Below are 22581 nucleotides of genomic sequence, written 5' to 3' on the forward strand. Positions count from 1 at the left end.
AACGCTGTAGGACACTCTAATAGATGATAAAAATTATTGAGAAGGAGTCAGCACCAAGGCCTGAGTTATAGTGAGCCTGGTACTTTAAGATCAAGTAGAATAGGCTTACAGAATTGCAAGAGAGAATGCCAGGAGCTGGATGGGGAAACCAGAGGTGGCAATTCAAAGAGAGAATTTGTCTACCTATGAGCTCGAGGTCAGCTGGGCTGGTGGGTAGCAAATACTCTGTAGTGAAGACATCTTTTTAAAGGTGGGAATTCAGGTTACTTGCTTATTCTTGGGAACATCCAATTCTTTGTTATCCAGATAATTGGCTAGTCTACTCAAATATAATAGATAATGAAACACAGTGACACCTCAGTGGGCTACAGTTTCCCCAGCTGTCTAATAATAACACAAGTTGAGAATCCCTAATTTGAAAATCTGAAATCTGAAATGTTCCAAAATTCCAAACTCTTTGAGTGCCAACATGACACTACAGGTGGAGGATTCCTTACCCGACCTCCTGTGAAGGATCACAGTCCAAACATAGGCACACAACACAGAGTTTATTAAAAACATCAACTAAAATTATCTTCAGGCTCTGTGTATAAGGTGCACATGAAACATAAATGAATTTCATGTTTAGACTTGGTCCCATCTCCAATATACCTCATTACGTAAATGCAAGTATTCCAAAATCTGAAACAACTGAGAATCTGAAACACTTCTGGTCCCAGACATTTCAGATGAGGGCTGCTCAATCTATAATAGCAATAGTAATAACTATCTCAAATTCTGCTTGGTACATTTAAATATGCTACTACATATAAATCACATGGGAAATATCTGGTTTTGCCCTAGAGATTTTTGAAGGAAGGAGGACTGCTGAAACGTGGCTTGAAAGGACAATGGTATGATGTGCTTTGGAGAAGACAGGGCAACTCCCTTGACATCCCAAACCTCTGTAGCTTTCAGACAGCATGCAAGAAGCACTCAACAGTTCTCATAGCTCTTTCTGAGGAAGCACAGATGTTAAAGCAAGACAGAAGTTGTTGAATTACTTGGAAGATGGACACATCAAACAATGAACAATGTAGACTGGAGAAAGTTTGACGGTGTGGACTTTCCTGCAGCAGCCTACAGAGACTCTGCAACCCTGAGTGTGTCATCACCTACAGAAAGGTCTGGAGCCAAGCTAACCACCGCCCCAAGACAATTACATGGGTCACCTGGGCTATGGTGACCACATACGTAGAAACTACTAGCAACTAGAGAAAGCATGATATCTCCCCAGCACCAGTTCCATAGGTAAAGCTCCATCTCTCCATTCTTCCATTCTGCCTCCAGCACAGCAGTGCTTTCCTCAGAAGGGGAGGGAAAGGGGATAGTTTCAGAGCTAGGACACTCTCCCTTTTCTATTCCAAGGTGTTAGACTGCAAAGGGGGATGGAAGAGCAAATCACACCATGACCACCCACCCACTTCCATGCCCCCTTAGGCCTCAATTTGACCCTGCAAAGTTTAAATTGAATAGAAAATTGAAGTTTAGGACTGCACTAGAATGATTCTTCATAACAAAAAGTGACCAAGAAGCTATAGAATATGCCCAGGGTGTCATTTAAACCAGACGAAGGGTGTTTCAACACAACAAGATAAAAGGTGACCTGAAGACACAGCAGTGCACACCCACATCTCTATCCCAGATCTTCTGCCTCTGGGCATCTAAGCAGGCCTGAGAAACTAGATTTTAAAAAAGAACTGCCTTAGTTCCCATTCAGCCAGTCCCCAGATCTAATAAAGCTGAACATTCTTTAATGGAAACTTCTTTTGATGCATCCCAAGAAAATAGTTTTAATAGCAATAATAATGAGAAATATAATTTATTCAGCACCAGGAGTTGTCCTATTTTATGTGCCTCATCACTCATTCCTACAATAACTGGTCCAACTTAGCCAGGTGCTCACATTGCCTCATTTACTTCTTAAGAAAGTTTTGTGATAAAGTCTTTAATCTATTCTTTGTAGATTGATGACTTCTATATCCTATAGAAGTCCAGTTGCTTAAGAAGGTCACATAGTCTGACCTTTAAGTCTGTTTCAACAATGTCCCACTACCTACAGCCACAGATGGTGACAGATCTAGACCAAAAACCATAATGAGTTTTATTTTCTGTTGCTCCATTGACACCAAGTCATCTAAATAAGGTTAATGTTGTGTGGTCATTTCTAAATGTGTGTGTGTGTGTGTGTTATAATGTTGTGTGGTCATTTCTAAATAGTGTGTGTGTATATATATTACATATACAGTGATTTATATACATAAAATATTGCACACAGATATATATATACACACACACAAGTTTAAGAATAGGTTCACAAAAAGTAATGTAATATTATCTTAGCATTTCAAGAATTTTCTTGTAAACTTATCATGACACAGTATAAGTGAGATACAATTAAACTTACTTCAAAAAATGTGCTTCTGTCAGTCTGAATGTGTCCCGAAGAATTAAAAATTCCAAGTAGCCCATTGCTAATGACATCCAGGAGGACAGGAAAGCAATTCAGCCGTTTTGTGTTACATGCTACTGAAAATCTGTGATCCTGAAATACAGCAAGCACCAGTTGTAAGTCTTCATAAAGCAAATACAAAATTTAATGAGTGAACGTGTTGGAAAATCATTCAAGTTATTGATAATATAATTAGGCCCAAGCACTGAGTGTGATTAATATCACTATCACTCATAATATTTGATTAATTCTTAGTATACTTAAAGAATCCGGTATTGTGGTTTCTACCCACCATAACATCAACCATGTGACTATTTATGCCCAAACATCACAAAACAAAATACTTCAAATGATATTTAGCAGCAACACTATGAAATTCCATAGTGCAACCTCAGTTTAACCTGGCTATAGACTTCGTTTCAAAATGTGACACATTCATTTTATAAGTATATAATGTTTGGATACTTGAGAAATGGGAGGCAGGCAGAAAGTTGTAATGAAAGCATAGGTTTTCACAAATTCTATACTTACTTGTAAAGTCTCCCTTAAAATAACGTGTGTGTGTGTGTGTGTGTGTATAATGTGATTATTTTTCCCTCAGAGAAAAATATAAGTAAATTAATTATCCATATTGCCCAAAATGTGGGAAAGCTTTGAGAACACATTTTTGCAATCATAAACAAATCAAGTGTATTGTATTTAACCTAATTACCTAAAGCAATGTTTATTGATGTTAAAACTACTTTACTGAGCATACTGAAAAATAACTTAAGATATAATGAGAACTATCTTGAAGGTAATTTCTTACTTTATCGTTGACATGGAATTTATTCCTGAAAATTAGCTGTGATAAATTACAAATGGCCACACTTTATGACACCTAACAGCTGTGATTTATGCGTTTAACATAATTATATCATCTTTTTCATTTGCCTGCTGTAGAGATCTCTGACTCAAATTCCTACAGGGTCTAGGCAGGGGATATGAATGAGTGAAGCAGTATGCAGACACAGAAAACAGAAAAGCAAAGGCCAAGTCTACAGTGGGCAGTTGTCCTCAGTTCCAACTGAGAATGAGATTTAATTATTGGAACGGAATCCAATTGATAATAATGATCTAAATAAATTAATTATAGCAGTGTATTCAGCTTAATCAGGAATAAAATCAAATAAATTTCATTACATATTGTCATGCTGGAGGTTATGGGGAAATAATTGTAGTTCAGCTTCTCCTATAAAAATGAGAACTATCCCATTTGTTTGTGTGAAATTGGCCTTTCATTCAGTTGATATGCATTATTCAAATTGTACTCCCATAGTCCATCTTTGGTGAAATACAGCAACTGTAGTCCAGCATACCTTTTCATCACCTGACACAATGATAGCACCATTGTAAGATGGGTCATCTGTGCCATTTCTGGTTCCAAAGGCATCCACTTCTATAGCTATGTTCTGTCGCCTCAGTGAATGTAAAAAGTTATCAATGCTTGACCCTACCATGACGAAAAAGATTAAAGGAAGCAAAAATGAAATAAAACAATAGTCAAGTAATATTAAAAATACATTACATCACACAAAGCACATCATACAAAAGGACTGTCTAAGGATTTTCTTAATAAAGCAGAATTGATGTTCTGGTACTAAAATCCAGTCTAATATCATAGGTATGACAAGGTTACTTTATCTAGAGCCTAGGCATTTCATTGTAATTTCTATTAGTACAGAAATAAGAATTGCCATTAACATTATAATCCTTGAAGCTATTAATAGTCTATCTTTTTTTAATTTGAAACATTTTTTCCAGAAGCCAGCACAGCACAGATTTACAAAATGATACACAAAGACCTCAGAGGTGAGTCAATGATTTACCTCCCTACATCCTTTTTAGTTGCTTTGTGCAACAAACATTAAGGTTAAGTAAACTTGCAGAATCTATTTCTAAAACAAACTCTCCAATGTTGTATTTTTCATTTTTAAATTTATTTTCTGTTTGGCCTCATATATACTTTCTAAAATATATACAGTTTATTTTTTTTTCCTAGCAGTTCATGCTTTTTGGGGGGAATCTCTTAACAAGAACAACATTTAGCAGCTGCATTTCAGTCCCATGTTCACCTGTCTTATTGATGACCAGTAAATGGGTCAGAGGATCCTGTGGTTGTTGTCCTGGTGAGAGGAAGTATGTATTTGGAGACAGTTCCCATGGGTAACTTTTCTGATATGACTCATAGAATAGATGCTCCAAAAGTTGAGGGATAAAGCTAATACCAAAAAGCAATAATCTATGCAGAGGAAAATGTAAAAGAAAAAAAATTTTAGAAACTTTTGTGGGTTTTTAAGTTTGAGGGGATAATGAATATAATAATGGAAATAAATTATAATCAGTAACCAAACATTTGAATCATACTTTGCCCCATTTTCTTGTTTCTAAAATGAGATGGGTCATATGTATCTACCTTTAGTCTTTTGCTCTCTCTCAAGTGCCAAGTAGGACAGCTTGGCTTTGGGTTTATGAAGTCTGTGGATTATGACTCTTAAATCTCTCTTTCCAATCCCTACCTCATTGCCTTATTTCAGTCCTGCATTTCTTTCTTTTTCTGCACTATTGAAATTGGCATATCACTAACGTGCATACTTACTACACTCTGAACTTTATCCCATCCTGTTACCAATTTCTGTAAATTACAGCATTTTCTCATTCCCCTGGCCACAATGGCTCAATCATTTTCCACCCATTTCTCTCCCTTAAATTTCTTTTCTAATATTTGGAAATTCATATCTATCATAGCATCCTTATTGCTTGCCTCCAAACCTTGTTCTTTCTTCCTCTTCTTTAGTTGGGCTTTTATTAACTCCTTCCTGACTCTTTTCAATATTGTTCTAAATGTTTGTTTTCATTGTCTCCATATTCTACTATCACCAAACAATTTTGCACAATTGCCCAATTAAGCCTCTTAACATTTTGTTGAAATTATGTCAATTACCTATTGAAAATAAAAAATAAAATCTTAATAGTTCCTTAGTATTCATAAAATGCAAACTCTTTAGCTGTATGAATATATTTCAAAAATATTTTTACTTTTTCATACACTATATGTTGCAATTAACTCAGATTAATAGTTCTTTAGATTTCTCATGTATCCCTATACTCAGTACTACTCCCTCAGCCTGAATTTCCATTCTCCTCTCTCTTCTTCAAAATGTCCCTGAGCTTCCTATTTTGACATAATCTCCCTCCTACTCAATGCCATAGTTCACAGGATTGTCTGTTGTTTACCGTATGTCTAATCACCCTCAAGGGTGGACTTTCAAGTCTGATTTCTTTTGATATATGTTATAATCAGTTAATAATAGAGTGTTGCATAGAGGTGCTCACTAATATTTTTGGATGAATGAACATTCTCAGTGAATGAGTGTTCCTGATGATAAGGCTGAAGCTCTGGGGGTACATGTGAACCTCATAGTGGGTTCCAGATATGATCGTGAAGCCAAGGCAGACTCTTTTACAGAGCCTCAAGACAGTAACATGGAAATTATGCCTAAGTTTCCAGTCTTCCAACTACAACATTAACTCTAACCCAAGTTTCCAGCCTGACGTTCTGCCTTGTGGATTTCAGACTTGCCAGGCCTCACAATTACATAATGAAATTCCTTAAAATAAGTATGCTTATATATGTATATCCTATTGTTTTCATTTCCCTGGGGAATCCTGACAGCTACAGGTTTTGATACCTTGGGGAAAGAGTAAATGGGTCTTTAGGGTGGGACCTAAGTACTAATATCCACATGCTTTTAAAGAACTACTTCAACCCATTGGTAAGAACAAAATGTGTGTGAAATTTTAAAAAAGAACAATTCCAACCCTTATCTGTTTCAATTATATATCCACATGATTAACAATGGTTTGTTTAATTAAAAAACGATTTCTTTGTTTAAAAGACAATGTGCATCTACTGAAATTTATTTTACCTGAGTTTCTTTTATGTTTTGCTCTCTTAAGTTTATTTTTAGTTCACAGACAAAACAAATCTGAAACGCTCAGATACTCACATAGCCAACAGGCTTTTTCTTTCGTTCTTTAACTTTAGGAAGCGAACTTTTGCTATTGCACAGACCTGCTGCCTCCAGAGCACCATGCCACTGATTGTTTTCCTTGTCTCATGGAAGGAAGAAAAAACTTGTTCCAGCTCAACAAGGCTTCCTATATCTTTTGCCCCATCAGTTTGTAATTGTCCCCAAATTCCAATATCTAAAACATAAGATCAGTATTTTATAAAGTGCCATTTTAATTGTGCATTATTTAGCTTTTCCTGTGATAAATTTTCCTACAAAGGTGTCAAAGTTACCCTCTTGGGCCAAGATACAAGTAATCTAATGTATGACATTATTAGAGCAACTATTGAAGAAATGGGAAAGAAGCAGAAAGTATGGATATAATAAAAGAAAATCTAGTGTTTTCTGATTTTAAACATCTTCTGTGTGCAGCTTTACAGGACTTTATTTATTCTAAGGAAATCAATGAAAAAAACTCATTAAGAAATCTATTTGTTGTAAAAGATAAACCACTTAGAATTTCTGACCAAGATAGGAGAGTTAGCATACATAGAACCCCTCCACTCCCCTTCAAGAACATAAAAATGGGAAAAACTATATTTTTAAAATATAGCCATGGTTAAAAACAAGATAAAAGTTACCTGTTTTGAGGAGAAGCCTAAAGAAAATGACTAACTCTGGCTTCTTGAAAGCTATAAAACATGTACATACATTAAAAGTTAAGTATAACACTAAAAAATGTAACAAGTATATAACTTCAAAAATGAATAAAAGAGGAAAAGGAGGATTAAAGAAAAATATTTGATCAATCCAAAAAGACCCCCAGAAAATTGCAAAAATGAAAATAAAGATCATGGTAAAGAGTAAACACCATAATATGACAGTGAACCAGTAAAAAAAAATAGTTTAGCAACAATAAGAGAGAAAAGACAGAATGCTTCCCAAGGAATAAAGATGAGGCAGAGAGCAAACTTTCCAAAAGCAACAACTAAATCCCAAATACATTGGAATAATATCATCAAAATGCTACCACAAAAATAATTGTCAATGTGAACTCTAATTTTCTTTTCTCTAATGTATATTCAGGTAATATCATACCATATATTTATTGTTTGCTGCATAAGGAACTAGTGTTATACATTGTTATATTCCACAGAGATATATTTCTTCTCTAAGTTTTCCCAAGACAAGCCTGAATCACAGCACCAACAAAAGTATATAATCTCAAAATTTGGGCATATTTTCAAGATAAAATACTGCACACAAAAATAAAATTCTTTCTTTCTTTCTTTCTTTCTTTCTTTCTTTCTTTCTTTCTTTCTTTCTTTCTTTCTTTCTTTCTTTCTTTCTTCCTTTCTTTCTTTCTCTTTCTTTCTGTCTCTCTCTCTTTATTTCTTTCTCTCTATTTCTTTTTCTTTCTTATTTTTTGTTACCTGATTCATCAATAGTTGATTTTCCTTCTAATTTCAGAAACACCTCATTCAAAGTTGTTACGGAAACACCATAATCCTCAATGCCTTGGTTAGAACATCTATCGAGATCCCTGTAAAGTTCTAAAAGTGGACACAAAAACAGATTATAAGAATATAATTTATAATGAGAACCACATTTCTCAAAAATATAAAATATTGGTGATAGGCCAAATGTACTAACTAGAAACAAAATTGTGATACAGATGTTCTCATTTCTAAAATGATCTATATGGTATGTTACTTTTCATGTCTTTTTGAGATCAAAGTCTAATCTAAACATCTATTTTTTTCATTCTTAGGAAACTACATGTGCTTTTTTGAAAAAATTATGTTTTACTTAATACATTTTTTTAAATTTACTTTTGTTATATTATAAGGAGTGTTTAATTCTAAATTTCAACTAATTAAAACATATTTTCCAGAGAACAGAGATTTGTGCTTTCTTGTTGGGATTAATTATTAGGGAATTATAATAACAAATGTAAAAGAACTAATGTTTATAGAAAGAATTAAGAATAGACTCTTCGCTAGTTTACTTTGCTGTCCAGGCTGGAATGCAGTGGCTCAATTTCAGTTCACTGCAAACTGCACCTCCCAGACTCAAGTGATTCTCCTGCTTCAGCCCCCTGCATAGCTGGGATTACAGGTGCGTAACACCATGCCTGGCTAATTTTGTGTGTGTGTGTGTGAGAGAGAGAGAGTGTGTGTTTAGTAGAGACGGAGTTTCGCCGTGTTGGCCAAGCTGGTCTTGAACTCCTGACCTCAAGTGATCTGCCCGCCTCGGCTTCCCAAAGTGCTGGGATTACAGGCATGGGCCACAGCGTCTGGCCCATAAGTATGTAAAGCTTTTGAAAGGACAAAATACGTATGTAACTTTGCACCTCCTCTCTCTCAGTCTCTGTCTCTCTGTCTCTCTCTTGCTCTCTATTTAAGCTTCTGACCATGGTATGAAAATTCAGGAAAACTGAAAGGTGGATAAAAGATAAACTAACTCAATATTGGGATAAATTAAAGACTTCAATCTTAAGTATGTGTTGGATAAAGAAAAATAGAGATGTAGAGTCAAAATTTCTAATGAGTCCTTAAATCTACCTAAGGGTTAATTGTTGTTCAGTCTTTCTCCGAATTTCTCATCCCCTTTGGAATGCCTTTAATGAACGATCAGCTAAAACTTTGCTGTGTGATCTTCACAAAGATTTCTGTTTTTATAAGGATACATATCTCAAAGATGTTGTGTATGCATTGTGAACCATTATTTCACTTATTCTAAGAGATATATTTCATCACCTTTTAATATATCTGATATAACAATGGATCCTAAATGATAGCAGATCATATTTTAAATGGCAGCACTTTTTCTTTGTGTTTCTTTCTTACATCCTGTAGTTGAGGGTTTCTGACACCTGATGAAATACCATAGGTTCTACGTGTCAGGTATCATTCCAGGTGCTTTACTTATATTTAATATTTTAATAAATTTGAAAGTATTAAATCATTTAATCCTCATAACAACGTAGAGTACTATTTCAATTTTCTTTTCACAAGTAAGGAAACTGAGATACAGAATAGTATAGAGCTAATAATGGCATAGCTGGTGTTTGAATCTAGACTGTCTAGCTCTAGCACTGAGTTTCGATCTCTGCACTTTAATGTTTGGTTCTGTGTTTCTTTATGGACCAAGATTATGTCATGCTTATTAATTCAAGCACACAGCAATGGCCCTGGTATAATTTCTTGAACTTGATATGGCAAACACATTTTTACAGAGTAAACTTAAAAAACAGTCTACCTCAAAACGCTTAGGAAATGAAACTGCATTGGGAGATACCATGGAAAAGTAATAACAGCAGTGGTTCTCCAAGCTTCTGTGTTTGCAGCAAAGTTGTGAATTAGAGTATTTGGCAGAATGCAGGCCAATCCAAGTTATGTTCAATAACTTGGATTATATCATTATGTGATGGTATTTCTAAAACAACCTATTTATTGTGTACAGTTCTTTCAGCTCTTCTTCAATAGTCTGCCACTGTATTTACATACCTGCTCCTGTCCTGACCACACTCTCTCGTTCATTCCTGAAACAAATTTTCCAAATATTTCTAATTTTATTTTGCTGCTAGCCTGTGCCTCTTAATTACACATGTTGTGACGTGAAGCATATTTAACATCTACATGTCTTGATTTACTCATAAGTAACATGGAGATAATACTAGGGGGTAATATTATAAGTGACCTTGGAGTTGGGAATATTAAATGAGTAAATGCATTGTGCCATTCATCTAGCAAGCATTAAAACTAGCCATCATTCTTATCACTACTGTTATTGTTAATAACACCATTCCCAAATCATTCTGTGGTTTCTACATTTTGTCACCTGGAAATTTGTTTGTCCTTTCCAAAGGCAAAATATATACAAGTTTTTCTTCACTTTGTGCTGTCAATTTGGCATCAGAGATGTGCTGCTTAACCAGTGAAGTTATACTCTCTGGATCACACCTTTCGTTCAGATGCAAACTAACATTTAAAAAGAATAAAAGTTATTTTTATCCAACTCTGTCTCTAAAACAATTTCCTAATTATGTAGTATGTGCTTCTCACTTTATTAATATTTATGAGACAAAACAATGTATAGTTTACTGGACAAAGTAAGATGTAAAGCTACTAATAAAGTCCAAACCATTAAATCTATGCAACATGGCAGAAGAATTAGTATAAGGGATGCTTAGAGTGGGAAGAGGTAACTCAAGGACTCTTATCTGGAGAAAAGAGATATTAAGCCAGATCTTGCCTGGAGTGAGGTAAAGGGAAATGCTTAATTTGTCAGCATCTACTCAAAAACCCAACCTCCCAACCTTGAATTTTCCCTTTGTAGTAATGTATGAGTTCTGCCAAAACTCAGAATTAAGCATGAGAAAACAAAAAATGGAGGTAATGTTACACAGTCATTAAGAATATGGCCCCATGTCATGCTAATGCAGGTTCTGCTAAAGCTAATTTTATCATTTTGGGGTCCAAAATTTATTCAAGTGAAATCTGGCCTGTCTTTATTAAGAATATATAAAGTTACTCATGAAATTATTTGATTTTTGAAAAGCCACTGTTAATCACATACACTAAAAGGTGCTGAGCTGACAGAGTGGTGAGAAGATCACAATTGACTGATGATAGAAACCTAAAAAATCAGTTTGAAAAAAAGGCTATTCTGTACTTATAAGGCCTAGTACTTACAAGTGCTATCAAGAATACCAAATAGGAAGAATGCAGTACCTTCTCTAAAGAAGCTTACAACATACAAATAATATAAAGCAGCGTATGACAGAAGATGTGAGGGAGAAGGAAGTTGAGTTAACTCAGTTGAGTACTTTGCAGCTTGTCAAGTATTCATTCACTCAATGTTTCTTAGCCTTAACTGCAAAGTACGTATTATTACTACTATTACATAAATGAAGTTACTAAAGATCAAAGAAGTTAATTTAGTTGCCTAAGGCAACAGTTCAAAATAGTGCTTTCAGGATTCCAGAAAATAAGATACTCATTAAGGAGAAAATATTCAGAAAATACTTTCAGAAATGGTTAAGACTTGGACATGGTTAAATGGGTTGAAGAAGAACATGTTTGACAGACGTCTTCCCTCAAGCAGAAACAAGACAACTGAACTATGAAACATACTTAGAGAATAGCGAGTATTCAATAGAGGGTATTGATTCTATTAGATTGTAACAAGTAATAATGATAGATTGGTAGATTTGTAACAAGTAGTAATGATAGATTGGCAGATTTGTTCAGATTAGGCACTTTGAGTAAAAAATGGGGGGATCCATTTATCCATTAGGATGAAGTTATTTGAATCATTTTTTTAAAAAAATCAACATTGTAGTGCAAAATAAAGGAAGCCATTCATATCACACCTGTAATTTTGATCCAACGACTACCATTTACAAGTCGTGTGAAATTGGCAGATTATTAAAACTATCTGAAGTGGTATTTTCACTTGTCAAAGAGGAATAACAACAGTATCTTCTTAGAGTTATTTAGAGGATTGAATACAATAATATGAATATTCTATATGTAAATATCTTAGCAAGTACCTAAAACATAGCCAATACTTAAAAAGTAGTAGACATTACTCAATGATAATAATTATTATCAGTAAGAGAAGAAAAACACAAAAGGATGGTGGAAAGAAATGAAGTCAGGGAGAACACAGGGTATTGAAATTGTTAAGATGAGCAAAAGTAAACATCTGAAATATGAGAAGAGAAAGGGTCAGAATATCAACAAATTACTCTTAGCAGGCAACACGTTGTGAAAATATTTTTCAAAAATTTAATTTAAACCTAGATTAATCATCCTTGCATGCTCAATGTCTATAATCTCATATATCCTGCGTTCTAGCTAAAAAACAAAGCAATTATGCCTTAGTTCTACCATAGCTCTCTAGAAATGAACTTAGTGGTTATAGGACCTGCTTTTACCCATTGATGCTGATACCACCTGCCCCCAGCATTTTCAGCTTGTGTCAACATGTCTCCAACATTCAGGGCTGTACCTTAAATGGTAGCCTATGCCCCATTTCTTCTTCAGGAACAGAGAAGAGCCTGCACATTTCAGCTTCCCACTGGATATGAACACCTTCCTGTCTATTTAGAAATTATCAAAAGATAAGTTACACAAAGGACTTATTTCTTTAGTATTCACAAAATGCAAATCCATTAACGATGTATTGTAGCAGCATGACACACTAAAATAGATACATTCTAATTCTGGCCGTACGTAAACCGCTTTTTTTTGTCATCCAACAGCTCGATTGATAAATTAGGTCAACTTATTCTCTAGTGTATTGAGAAAAATTATACATCTAAAGGATCTGTTTCAGTTAAACTGACATCAAGACTGCCTAAAACAAATTATATCTTAGAGGGTGTGATATGTATTTTACAACCAGAAAGCTGCTCTGCAATGGACTCAGAATATTTCCACGGGGCCAAGTACTCTGGGATGCAGACCCACAAATGAGTAAGAGCAAAATTCTCCTGTCTTGGGTCATGGCAGTTCCAGGGAGACACAGCTGTGGAGCATAACTGTTCATATTCCACACTGTCTCTAACTTCTCATGAAGATACATAAGGGAAACAAAACATTACCTGCCAGAATGTCAGCCTCATCTATAAACTGGGTGCTGAAGAGAATTACTCTGTCTGATTTCCCCTCTTTCAGGAGATTCCATATTCGGTGCCTCGAAAGAGGATCCAATCCAGCAGTCGGTTCATCCAATAGCAAAACCTGGACAGGAGGAAAGTCCTAAAGTAATTCCACCCTTTCAGATAAGATCTTTTTAAAAAGCACTATACTTTTAAAAGTATTTGGGAGAAATTTGTTAGTGCTTAATATTTCATCCTAGACGTTCTCTTATATTTATCATTTGCAAATTGTTTGACCTAATAAAATACTTTTATAGTCTTCAATCTGATTTCACCAGTAATTTTTGTTTGACTTACCTGAGGATCTCCTAAAATGGCAATCCCAAAAGTTAGTTTCCTATTTTGTCCACCACTTAAGTTTTGAGCAAGGATGTCTTGAATATTTTCCATTTCTAAGTCCCGTACAACTCGTTGTACCTAACCAAATAAGGAATATTTAGTCACAAACCCAGAAAGTTTATTTTAAAAACACTATCATTTTTCTGTTCTTTACAAAGGGCCTTTTTGCCTAAAATTTAGATGAGGAATTATGTGGAAATAACTTAGCACAACATTTTCTAGGTAAACAATCTCGTTTTCATGGCTGTGTGACATCTAATATGCTCACATACCTCTTTCTCCACTTCGTGTGGCAAAATCCCTTTTATTTTAGCAAACAGCCTGAGGTTTTCTTTCACGGTGAGAAATCCAAATTGCACATTGGATTGGGGACAAAATCCAGTGAGCTTGCTGATATTTTCTACGTCAGCCATTCCTGAAAGCATGTGATTATAGACAGTGACTGAACCTGAAAGCAGAAGGCAGAGAGTGACCATCAGGAAAATATGTCATGCTTCACTGAAGATCTTTTAAAATGGAAAACACTGTATGCCAATTTTTAGATTCATTTCAACATTGTTTACTTGTAAGGAATATGCAATGAACTGATTAAAAATGTAATAATATTCACAATAACATCTGATTCAGCTGGAATGCTACTTAGCAACCGAATAATCATAAAACTACTTATGACATATTTAAAACGTGAACAACATTTTTCTAAATAGGTATAATACAACTCAATAAAATAATAAGAGAAACTTCTAAAATTTTTCTCTTAAATGCCTGGGTATAATGGGTAATGAGACTGTTGAATTAATGAAACCAATTAAATAACTTTTTTTTAGATGTAGTCTTGCTCTGTTGCCAGGCTGGAGTACAGTGGCGTGATCTTGGCTCACCGCAACCTCCGCCTCCCAGGTTCAAGTGGTTCTCCTGCCTCAGTCTCCTGAGCAGCTGGACTTACAGGTGCCCGCCACCATAGCCAGTTAATTTTTGTATTTTTAGTAGAGACGGGGTTTCACCATGTTGGCCAGTATGGTTTCCATCTCTTGACCGAACGATCCACCCGCCTTGGCCTCCCAAAGTGCTGGGATTACAGGCATGAGCCACCATGCCTGGCCCCAGTTAAATAATTAAATGCATATTCATGTGTTTGCCCAGGTACTTGTCCTTGAATAACTGTCTTCTTACCTGATGTTGGAACTGACAGCCCACTAAGTATGTTTAACAGGGTGGTTTTTCCAGCTCCACTGTGACCAAGGAGGGCAGTTATCTGGCCTTCATATATGTCAAATACCACACCTGGCATGATTAAAAAAAAAAAAATTACACTCAGAGCCTACATATTAACTTTACAGTCTCTGAAACTGTTGTAATAATTTTGCAGCATGAATAGATTGAGCTAGCAATATTCAAAATAAAACTCATCTTAAAATTCTTTCTTTTAAAACTGTATTTCATGATTTTATAATGGTAGTATTGTCAATATGTTATTATGCAATTAATTTTTTGATAAAAGCGGTTTTATCAATAAAGACAGGCTAACTAAAATAAAGACAGTTTTAGAGCTGGAGAATAAGATGAGTTGAAAATAAAGAATTTCATAATATTATCATATATCTTTCAAACCCACATGATTTTTAATGATACATCCTACTTTTTAAAATTGTTATATGGTTTTTTAATTTTTTTACATTGAAGGAAACATAATGCGTTCAAATAAAGGAGAGACATATCCGGAATACCTGTGCTTAATCCCTACCCAGAAGTTACAACAGTGAGGCAGCCACTAAATCAAGCAGCCCCATTAAATAAAATATTATTTTGTTACCTCTCAAAGCTTCTACTTTCTCATGCTTCCCTGCATATTCTTTTTTAAGATTTTTGATTCTGAAAAAAAAAAAAGAGGGAAATGTTTTCAGAGAATTGTGAAAATGTGCAGAGGATTGATAAGTCAAGTCTCTGAGGCTTAATCAAAGCTTCAAAGAAAATCTGGGATTCTTTTCTTTCAAAGCCTCAAAGAAAATCTGGGGATTCTCTTCTTTCACACAGGCACTGGCAGAAGCACCTAGAGTACCTAATTAGAAGCAGAATCCCTGATCTTTCCAAAATGAACAGGCTAAAATATGGAGGGCACAGCTAGCACATGGAAATATATTGTTAGAAGAATTGTGACAAATGACTGGATATGAGGAAAGCTGAAGAAAAAATCAATGGTGAATAGATACTATGGTGGAAAAAAGAAGAGAAGAAACACACCATAATAGAAATAATAGGCTTCGGAATCTAATCATTAAATGATTCACAACTGGTGATGTCCCAGTTGTGCTACACTCTAGCTCTGTTGTAAATGCTGTGTACTCAAGACTCATTGAGTTCAGTTATTCAGCAGTGATAGGAGGATGACATTAATTATCATACAGAGTTGGATTGTAGATAAATAAGATAATATAAGCAGAACACAAAATACTTGAAACCAGTAAACTTCCAAAGAAGATGAGAGAGGAGGAAAAAGACCAGGAAAAGGATTTAAAACAGAGAAAGATTTTTAAAAGAGGGCATAGAAAAATATTTTATCAGGAAAAGTAACTAACGGGTACTAGGCTTAATACCTAGGTGATAAAATAATCTGTAGAACAAACCCCCATGACACAACTTTACCTATGTAACGAACCTGCACATGTACCCCTGAACTTAAAATAGAAGTTAAAAAAAAGAAAAAAGATTTTAAGTGAGTTGAAAGACTACTTACTATAAGCCAGATCCAGAGCATTTTGTCTACATTTGTACTTACATTATCACAACAAACCAGCAGGTAGGTTGCTTTCTCCTGCTTGGGCTGCTATAACAAAATACCAAGAATACACATTTATTTCCTATAGTTCTGAAGGATGAGAATTCCAAGATTAAGGTGTCAATAGATTTGGCTTCTGATGAGGGCTCTCTTCCTGGCTTGCAAACAGCTGCCTTCTTGCTGTGTCATCACATGGCAGAGAGAGGGAAAGAGTGCAAGCTCTCTTGTGCCTCTTCTTATAAATACACTAATTCCATCAGGAAGGCCCCACCCTCATGATCTCATGTAACCCTAATCACTTCCTAAGACTTTATCTTCAAATACCATCATTTCAAGGGTTAGGGTTTCAATAAATTTTGAGGGGTATAATTCAATTTATCAAATAGGCACAATCCAGTTAAATATGGAAGTAACTGAAGAGGCTGCGCATTCAGATGCAATGACTTTCAAGTTGAGCACATATGGATTCAAATACTGTTTCTCTTTAAACTTTGTGGCCTTGGGCAAGTCGCTTGGTTTTTCCTAGCCTCTTTTTCCCTATCTTTTCTTTTTGAGACAATAATAGGTATCAGCTTGCTTTATTCCTTCATTTCATCTAAGCAATAGAAATTATAGATTTTTTCTATACATTTTGATAACATTTAACTTTCATGTTTAGATAGTAGATTATAGATTAGGTAGAATCTACTCTGTGGTTGGTATAATAATACCTTTTAATTGACATTTCACTTTTCTGCCTTCTATACTGAGAGGCAATTATGAGCCCAGCTGGCTCGACCTCTGGGATAGAATGGTGCAGGCTTCAGAACTCTGTGCACTGGTCTGTTGGATGCAGCGCCAGCCACAGTCATGACGCAGGACTGGCAGTCTTGAGCAGCCATGCCACAGATGAAATCTCCTACACTTCCCTAACCATCAGCTATGTGAGACCCTGCTTCCAATCTCCACCCGTTGCTGGGGATAATTTTTCTAGACCATAAGACTAGTCTTAGTACCCTCAATTCGCAAATCTTCAATACCCTCCTCCTTGCCCACTGAGTAAATGAAAACCCCTTATTTCATCATTCAAGGCTTTCTATGATCTCTCTGATAGGATCTAATTCTGATATAGGCACTGGAAAGAACATAAAACTTAGAGTTCCAGCTTAGAAAGATATCATGATTCTTGAAAACATTGCTATGTTTACATGCTCATAAGGAATGAGCAAATACTGCTCTTTGTTGTATGTTCATATTGGACCTGTGTTCAGAGACTGTATCATAAATGTTCTGAGTTAAAATATTACTGAAAGAGATATATCAGAAAGGTATTATTGAGGAGTGAGATTAATACAACATTGAATTATGAACGAAATTTGAGCAAAGATCTGGGGTAATATTAGAGATTTCTAGTTGTTTGGAAATCAAAGAATTGAATAAAGCACGTCCATCATCTAAGAGGGAAGATAGGCCTGAAACGAACAGTCCTGACTTCTCATGTTTCCTTCCCATCTCTCTGGAGTGTCTTCTTCCCATGCCTGCATCGCTTGCCTTTTTCTCCTCATCAAATTATAAACCAGGAAGGGAAGATGAGAGGGACAAAGTGAATTAACAAAAAAAGGAGGGTGAGAATAAAAGCAAGGGAGACAATGGCAGTGTTTGTCACAAAGAGAACAACCAAGGGGAGAAAAACACAAAGAGGAGAAATGAGAAAGATAATATGGAAAATGGAAATTCAAAAATTATTTACTTGTGGACGGTTGTTACTATATCACGAAATATTAGTAAATGTAAATGCTGAGAATGTGAGAAAATAGTGTGCTATGAAGAATGAGTGTAGCCTTTGATGAGTGCAGCAGGCTGGATGTAGGTAGGTATAGAGGGCACAGAAGGTGATCTTTGCTCCTAGTGTGCTGCCTGACAGATCCCTGGTCTTGCCTGTTCTCCATTTGTGCCTCTAAGTAATTTATTGGTTACCTGATGGCTTCTTTCCCACAGAATTCTGGAGACACTGGTTCAAAAGAGTCATTAGGTGTAGGATCAGAATCTGTTTCATTCTCAAGGACCACATGATTAGCCCTTCCGTGTTGAAACCAATAACAGGATTTCAGGAAAAACAAGGGAGAACATCGATGTCCATATTCAGCTATGTGAGCAGGAGGTAAATGAATACTGGGTCAGTCATCACTTCAAGGATACCATCATCATATCCATGCAGCCCTTTTGACATTAAACCTGAACCCACATTATTGTATTAAGGTATTACTGTTTTAATGTGCTTTTGACACACACAGAACAGTGAGGAGAAAATAACAGAGATGGCTAATATGACGTTTTAAACATGAGAAGCATGTAGCATTGTTAACTAACTAAAAAGCTCCTCAAAATGCAGAGAGATGTCTCAGGAGGAATTTAAATCTAATTAAGAACAATTTTCTATCTAGCTGTACTTATGTGCCCTTTTTATTTTTTATTTTTTAAGATGGAGTCTCACTCTGTCACCCAGGTTGCAGTCCAGACGCATGATCCTGGCTCTCTACAACCTCTGCTTTCCGGGTTCAAGCAATTCTCCTGCTTGTGATTTCCTCCATTTGGATCAGATAAGGTCAATACACCAAGAATAATCGTAAATATCATAACACTAATGATACATTCTGAAATTTCTTTCTTGGGAGGTTTTAAAATAATCAGCGAGTCATTATTCTGTATCAGTACTCCCAGAAATGTGATGAATAAACTATTTAGAAGGTCCCTTCCTTCACTTCATTTTCTAATTTCCCTTTCTGCCTCTTCCTTAGCACTTACCTAGTACATATGAGGAATTGACAAACAAACCCCAGAGATGCACAGAGAAAGATTTTGTTTCTCTACAGAAAAGATTGTACATAAGGGTGGCACGGTGGTTCACGCCTGTAATCTCAGCAGTTTGGGAGGCAGAGGCTGGCGGATCACCTGAGGTCAGGAGTTTGAGACAACCTGGTCAACATGGTGAAACCCCATCCCTCCTGAAAACACAAAAATTAGCCAGGTATGGTGGTGCATGCCCGTAGTCCCAGCTGCTCAGCAGGCTGAGGCATGAGAATCGCTTGAATCGAGGAGGCGGAGGTTGCAGTGAGTCGAGATCATGCCACTGCATCCCAACCTGGGCGACAGAGCTAGGCTCCTTCTCAAAAAAAAAAAAAAAGTAACAAAGAAAGGAAAGATTGTACATCGATTACACAATTATAATATTTTTACTAACAACCTGCTGTTGTCTATCAAGTGAGTTAAATAGGAAAAGCACTTACAGATTGCTAAGATCAAGTATCAAGCACCAGCATTCTTCATCTAGTTCTGATACAAACACTAATAGTATGATTATCCATAATCTCTCGCAAGTGTCTCTTTTTAAAAAGAAACACCCTGGAGTGTTATAGCAGAGCCAAGTCTTAGAAAGTGATTCTATAAACAAACTACAGAATATCATTAGGCTTGCTGTAGAAATTTTGAAAAACTGCTTGCTAATTTTTATTTAGTACAATGTAGAGTTATTTTCAAGACATGCAATTACTGAAATTGTGTTAAGTTACAGCCATGTTAGTACTTACTGGGCAAAATTTTGTCAAAATATAATGTCAATGCCAAATACAGAAGGGTGTCAAAAACCAACATGAAAAGCGTAGCTATTATTAGGTATGGATTGTGTGAAGAATCCAAATGGGCATTAGAATTCACATCATAGTCCAAATGTATAAGCTGAAAAAAAAAAGATACAGCAAATTTTTAAAGAATTAATATGGTATTAAGAATTATTATTGTCTTATTTCTGCTACAACTGGGTTTGCAAAGATAAATAAAATTAATCTTGTCTCTACAGAGCTCTGTCTACTATTATAGAAGATAATTTTAATAGCAATGAAGTGATGTCAATTTGGGAAATGAATGGAAGTTAGTACTGAGCACTAAGAAACCCACAGGCAGCCCCAGATACATTTTCTAGGAGGAAGTACAAACTCAAGAAAGGTGATACTTGAGCAGGACCTAATAGAGTTTACAGAACTCTCTATGTCAGTACAAGAAGTGTTTTTAAATTCTTTTTTGTTTGTTCTTTGTTTTTTGAGACAGTCTCACTCTGTTACCCTGTCTGGAGTGCAGTGGTGCTATTTCAGCTCACAGTAGGCTCAACCTCCTGGACTCAGGTGATTCTCCAACATCAGCCTCCAGAGTAGCTAGGACTACAGATGCACTCCCACCATGACTGGCTAATTTTTTTTTTTTAATTTATTATTTGTAGAGATGGGGTTTCACCATGTTGCCCACGGTGGTCTTGAACTCCTGCCACAAGTGATCCACCTGTCTTAGCCTCCCAAAGTGCTATGATTGACAGGTGTGAGTCACAGCATCAGTCTTTAAAAATTCTTTTTGATGGATGCACACTTTCCATTGTATGGATGGACCGTAATTTATTTAACCAGTAATCTACCAATGGACATTTACATTGTTTTCAATCTTATTACAAACAGTGCTGCAACAGGACTTTACTGAACTTAGAATGAGAAAGAAGGAGGGAATTCTCAACAAGGAAGTCCATTTCAGAGTAAAAACATGAAGTAGTAAAATATTTCAGTAGCTGGGCAGAAGACAGAAGAATAATGTCTTAACTAGACTGCCGTAGGATACAATGAGTTTATATCTAGCATAACTTTTCATTTAGCATTTTATAGTTATGATATCATAACTAAAATTAACTTTTCTGAGACAAGGTTCACTAGAAATTAGCAATTAAAAAATAAAGATGTATTTATTCCAAATTCCTGGTTTTTAAATGCTTTTGATAACATTAAGGGTCATGTTTCCTGAGCATTGAATGGGACAAATGTTCTTTGGGATAATCCATTAGAAGTAGAAGCTGAAACACCTCAATAATAAGAGTATGATCCTATATTTAGTGACTTATGGGGAAACTAATTACACTAAGAGAGAAAAATTAAAGTCACTCCTGTCTCATAAATGTTTATTTTTACAAAAGTTATAGAATGGAATACTTAGAGCATGTTGTGCGAATTATTAAGAGGGAATCTGTGTAAAATGGTTTGTAAAAAGTGAAATTGTTACCTTAATTCTTACCTGGGCCATCCCAACAGTAAAGGCAAAGGGGCTAAGAAGACACAAAGTCCATTCCAAAAATGCAGGAAGATGTGTATACAGTGCTGTGAATCCCAGGATCCCCCAAAAGACGATAAGGAGAAACACAACCAAGCCCGTAAGGAAAGGTTTCTTTATCAAGACACTCATCAGGAAAGCTAAAGTTATCTGAGAAAAGAGAAAAACTTCAGCTGGTATATAATTCTGTGAGAACCATTAGTAGCACAAAAAAGGAATTTTATATTATAAAAGTATATTTTATCAGTTTTCCACCCCTAGACACTGTCTCATGCAAATACTACAAAGAGAACAAAAGAGGTGAGACCAGAATTAGTGATAAATGATTGGCAGCAGAGAGAGAGAAAGAAAAAAAGACTGAGATGAAATTCACCAACTCACCAAAGACAGGCCATAGAGGAGAAAGAGGGTGAAGACCATCACAAAACCAGTCAGGACAACAATTTGTGCAGATTTTACAATAAGAGCCATTAAAGTGGCCATGATAAGGATGAAGCCAGCATACATCAAACCCCAGGAAAGCCTAGCAGAGAAACAAAGCAGTCAGTTAGAATGTTGTTACTTCATCACTTCCTTGATTCATTTATTCAGCAAACGATTTGTGAAGCTCAGCATTTATCAAGGGTAAAGAAAATGCAATAACTAACTTATCTCCTACCCTCAAGATCACATAATATAAGAGAAGGTAGGCAATAAACAAGTAGAGAGGCAAAATAGATAGCTAATTGCAAATTAAGTAAAACTGGGTGATACGATGGATGTCACTGGGAGAGGTTTCCAGAGAGAGCTTTCCTGGGAAGACATCTATGATGATTTCTCAGCTCTGGACAAGTTTTTTCAGTAAAGTTATTGTATAAACAATACGGACAAAAAAAGTAGATAAGGAAGCAGGGTTCAGCACTTTTTTCTAAATAGCCACATTGTGGATATTTTCAGCTTTGCAGGCTGTACAGTTTCTCTTGTCATTGTAGCACAAGCACAATCATAAACAACATGTTAGTGATGTGTGGCTGTGTTTCAATAAAATGTATTTATGGACAACAAAATTTGAATTTCATGTATATTTTCACATGCCACAAAATATTATTGTTCATTGAATTTTTTCCCAAGCATTTAAAAATGTAAAAGACAT

General features: G+C 35.6%; 1 protein-coding gene across 2 annotated transcripts in view; it reads right to left on the bottom strand.

Annotated features, from left to right (window-relative positions):
• Positions 1-22581, bottom strand: part of ABCA9 (ATP-binding cassette, sub-family A (ABC1), member 9) — a 105812-nt gene that overhangs the window by 30086 nt on the left and 53145 nt on the right. For both annotated transcript variants that reach the window (XM_011985013.1, XM_011985758.1), the window contains 16 exons: positions 21831-21972; positions 21414-21599; positions 19895-20042; positions 18285-18453; positions 15366-15424; positions 14726-14836; positions 13825-14000; positions 13511-13630; positions 13157-13295; positions 12562-12652; positions 10387-10526; positions 7977-8096; positions 6541-6739; positions 4606-4772; positions 3850-3983; positions 2447-2584 (listed from right to left, as the gene is read on the bottom strand). In XM_011985013.1, coding sequence (XP_011840403.1) covers positions 2447-2584; positions 3850-3983; positions 4606-4772; positions 6541-6739; positions 7977-8096; positions 10387-10526; positions 12562-12652; positions 13157-13295; positions 13511-13630; positions 13825-14000; positions 14726-14836; positions 15366-15424; positions 18285-18453; positions 19895-20042; positions 21414-21599; positions 21831-21972 — 2239 coding nt within the window. The remainder of the gene's footprint in view (positions 1-2446; positions 2585-3849; positions 3984-4605; positions 4773-6540; positions 6740-7976; positions 8097-10386; positions 10527-12561; positions 12653-13156; positions 13296-13510; positions 13631-13824; positions 14001-14725; positions 14837-15365; positions 15425-18284; positions 18454-19894; positions 20043-21413; positions 21600-21830; positions 21973-22581) is intronic.

Source organism: Mandrillus leucophaeus, unplaced genomic scaffold (genome assembly GCF_000951045.1).
Source record: "Mandrillus leucophaeus isolate KB7577 unplaced genomic scaffold, Mleu.le_1.0 Scaffold1, whole genome shotgun sequence".
Classification (NCBI taxonomy): Eukaryota; Metazoa; Chordata; class Mammalia; order Primates; family Cercopithecidae; genus Mandrillus; species Mandrillus leucophaeus.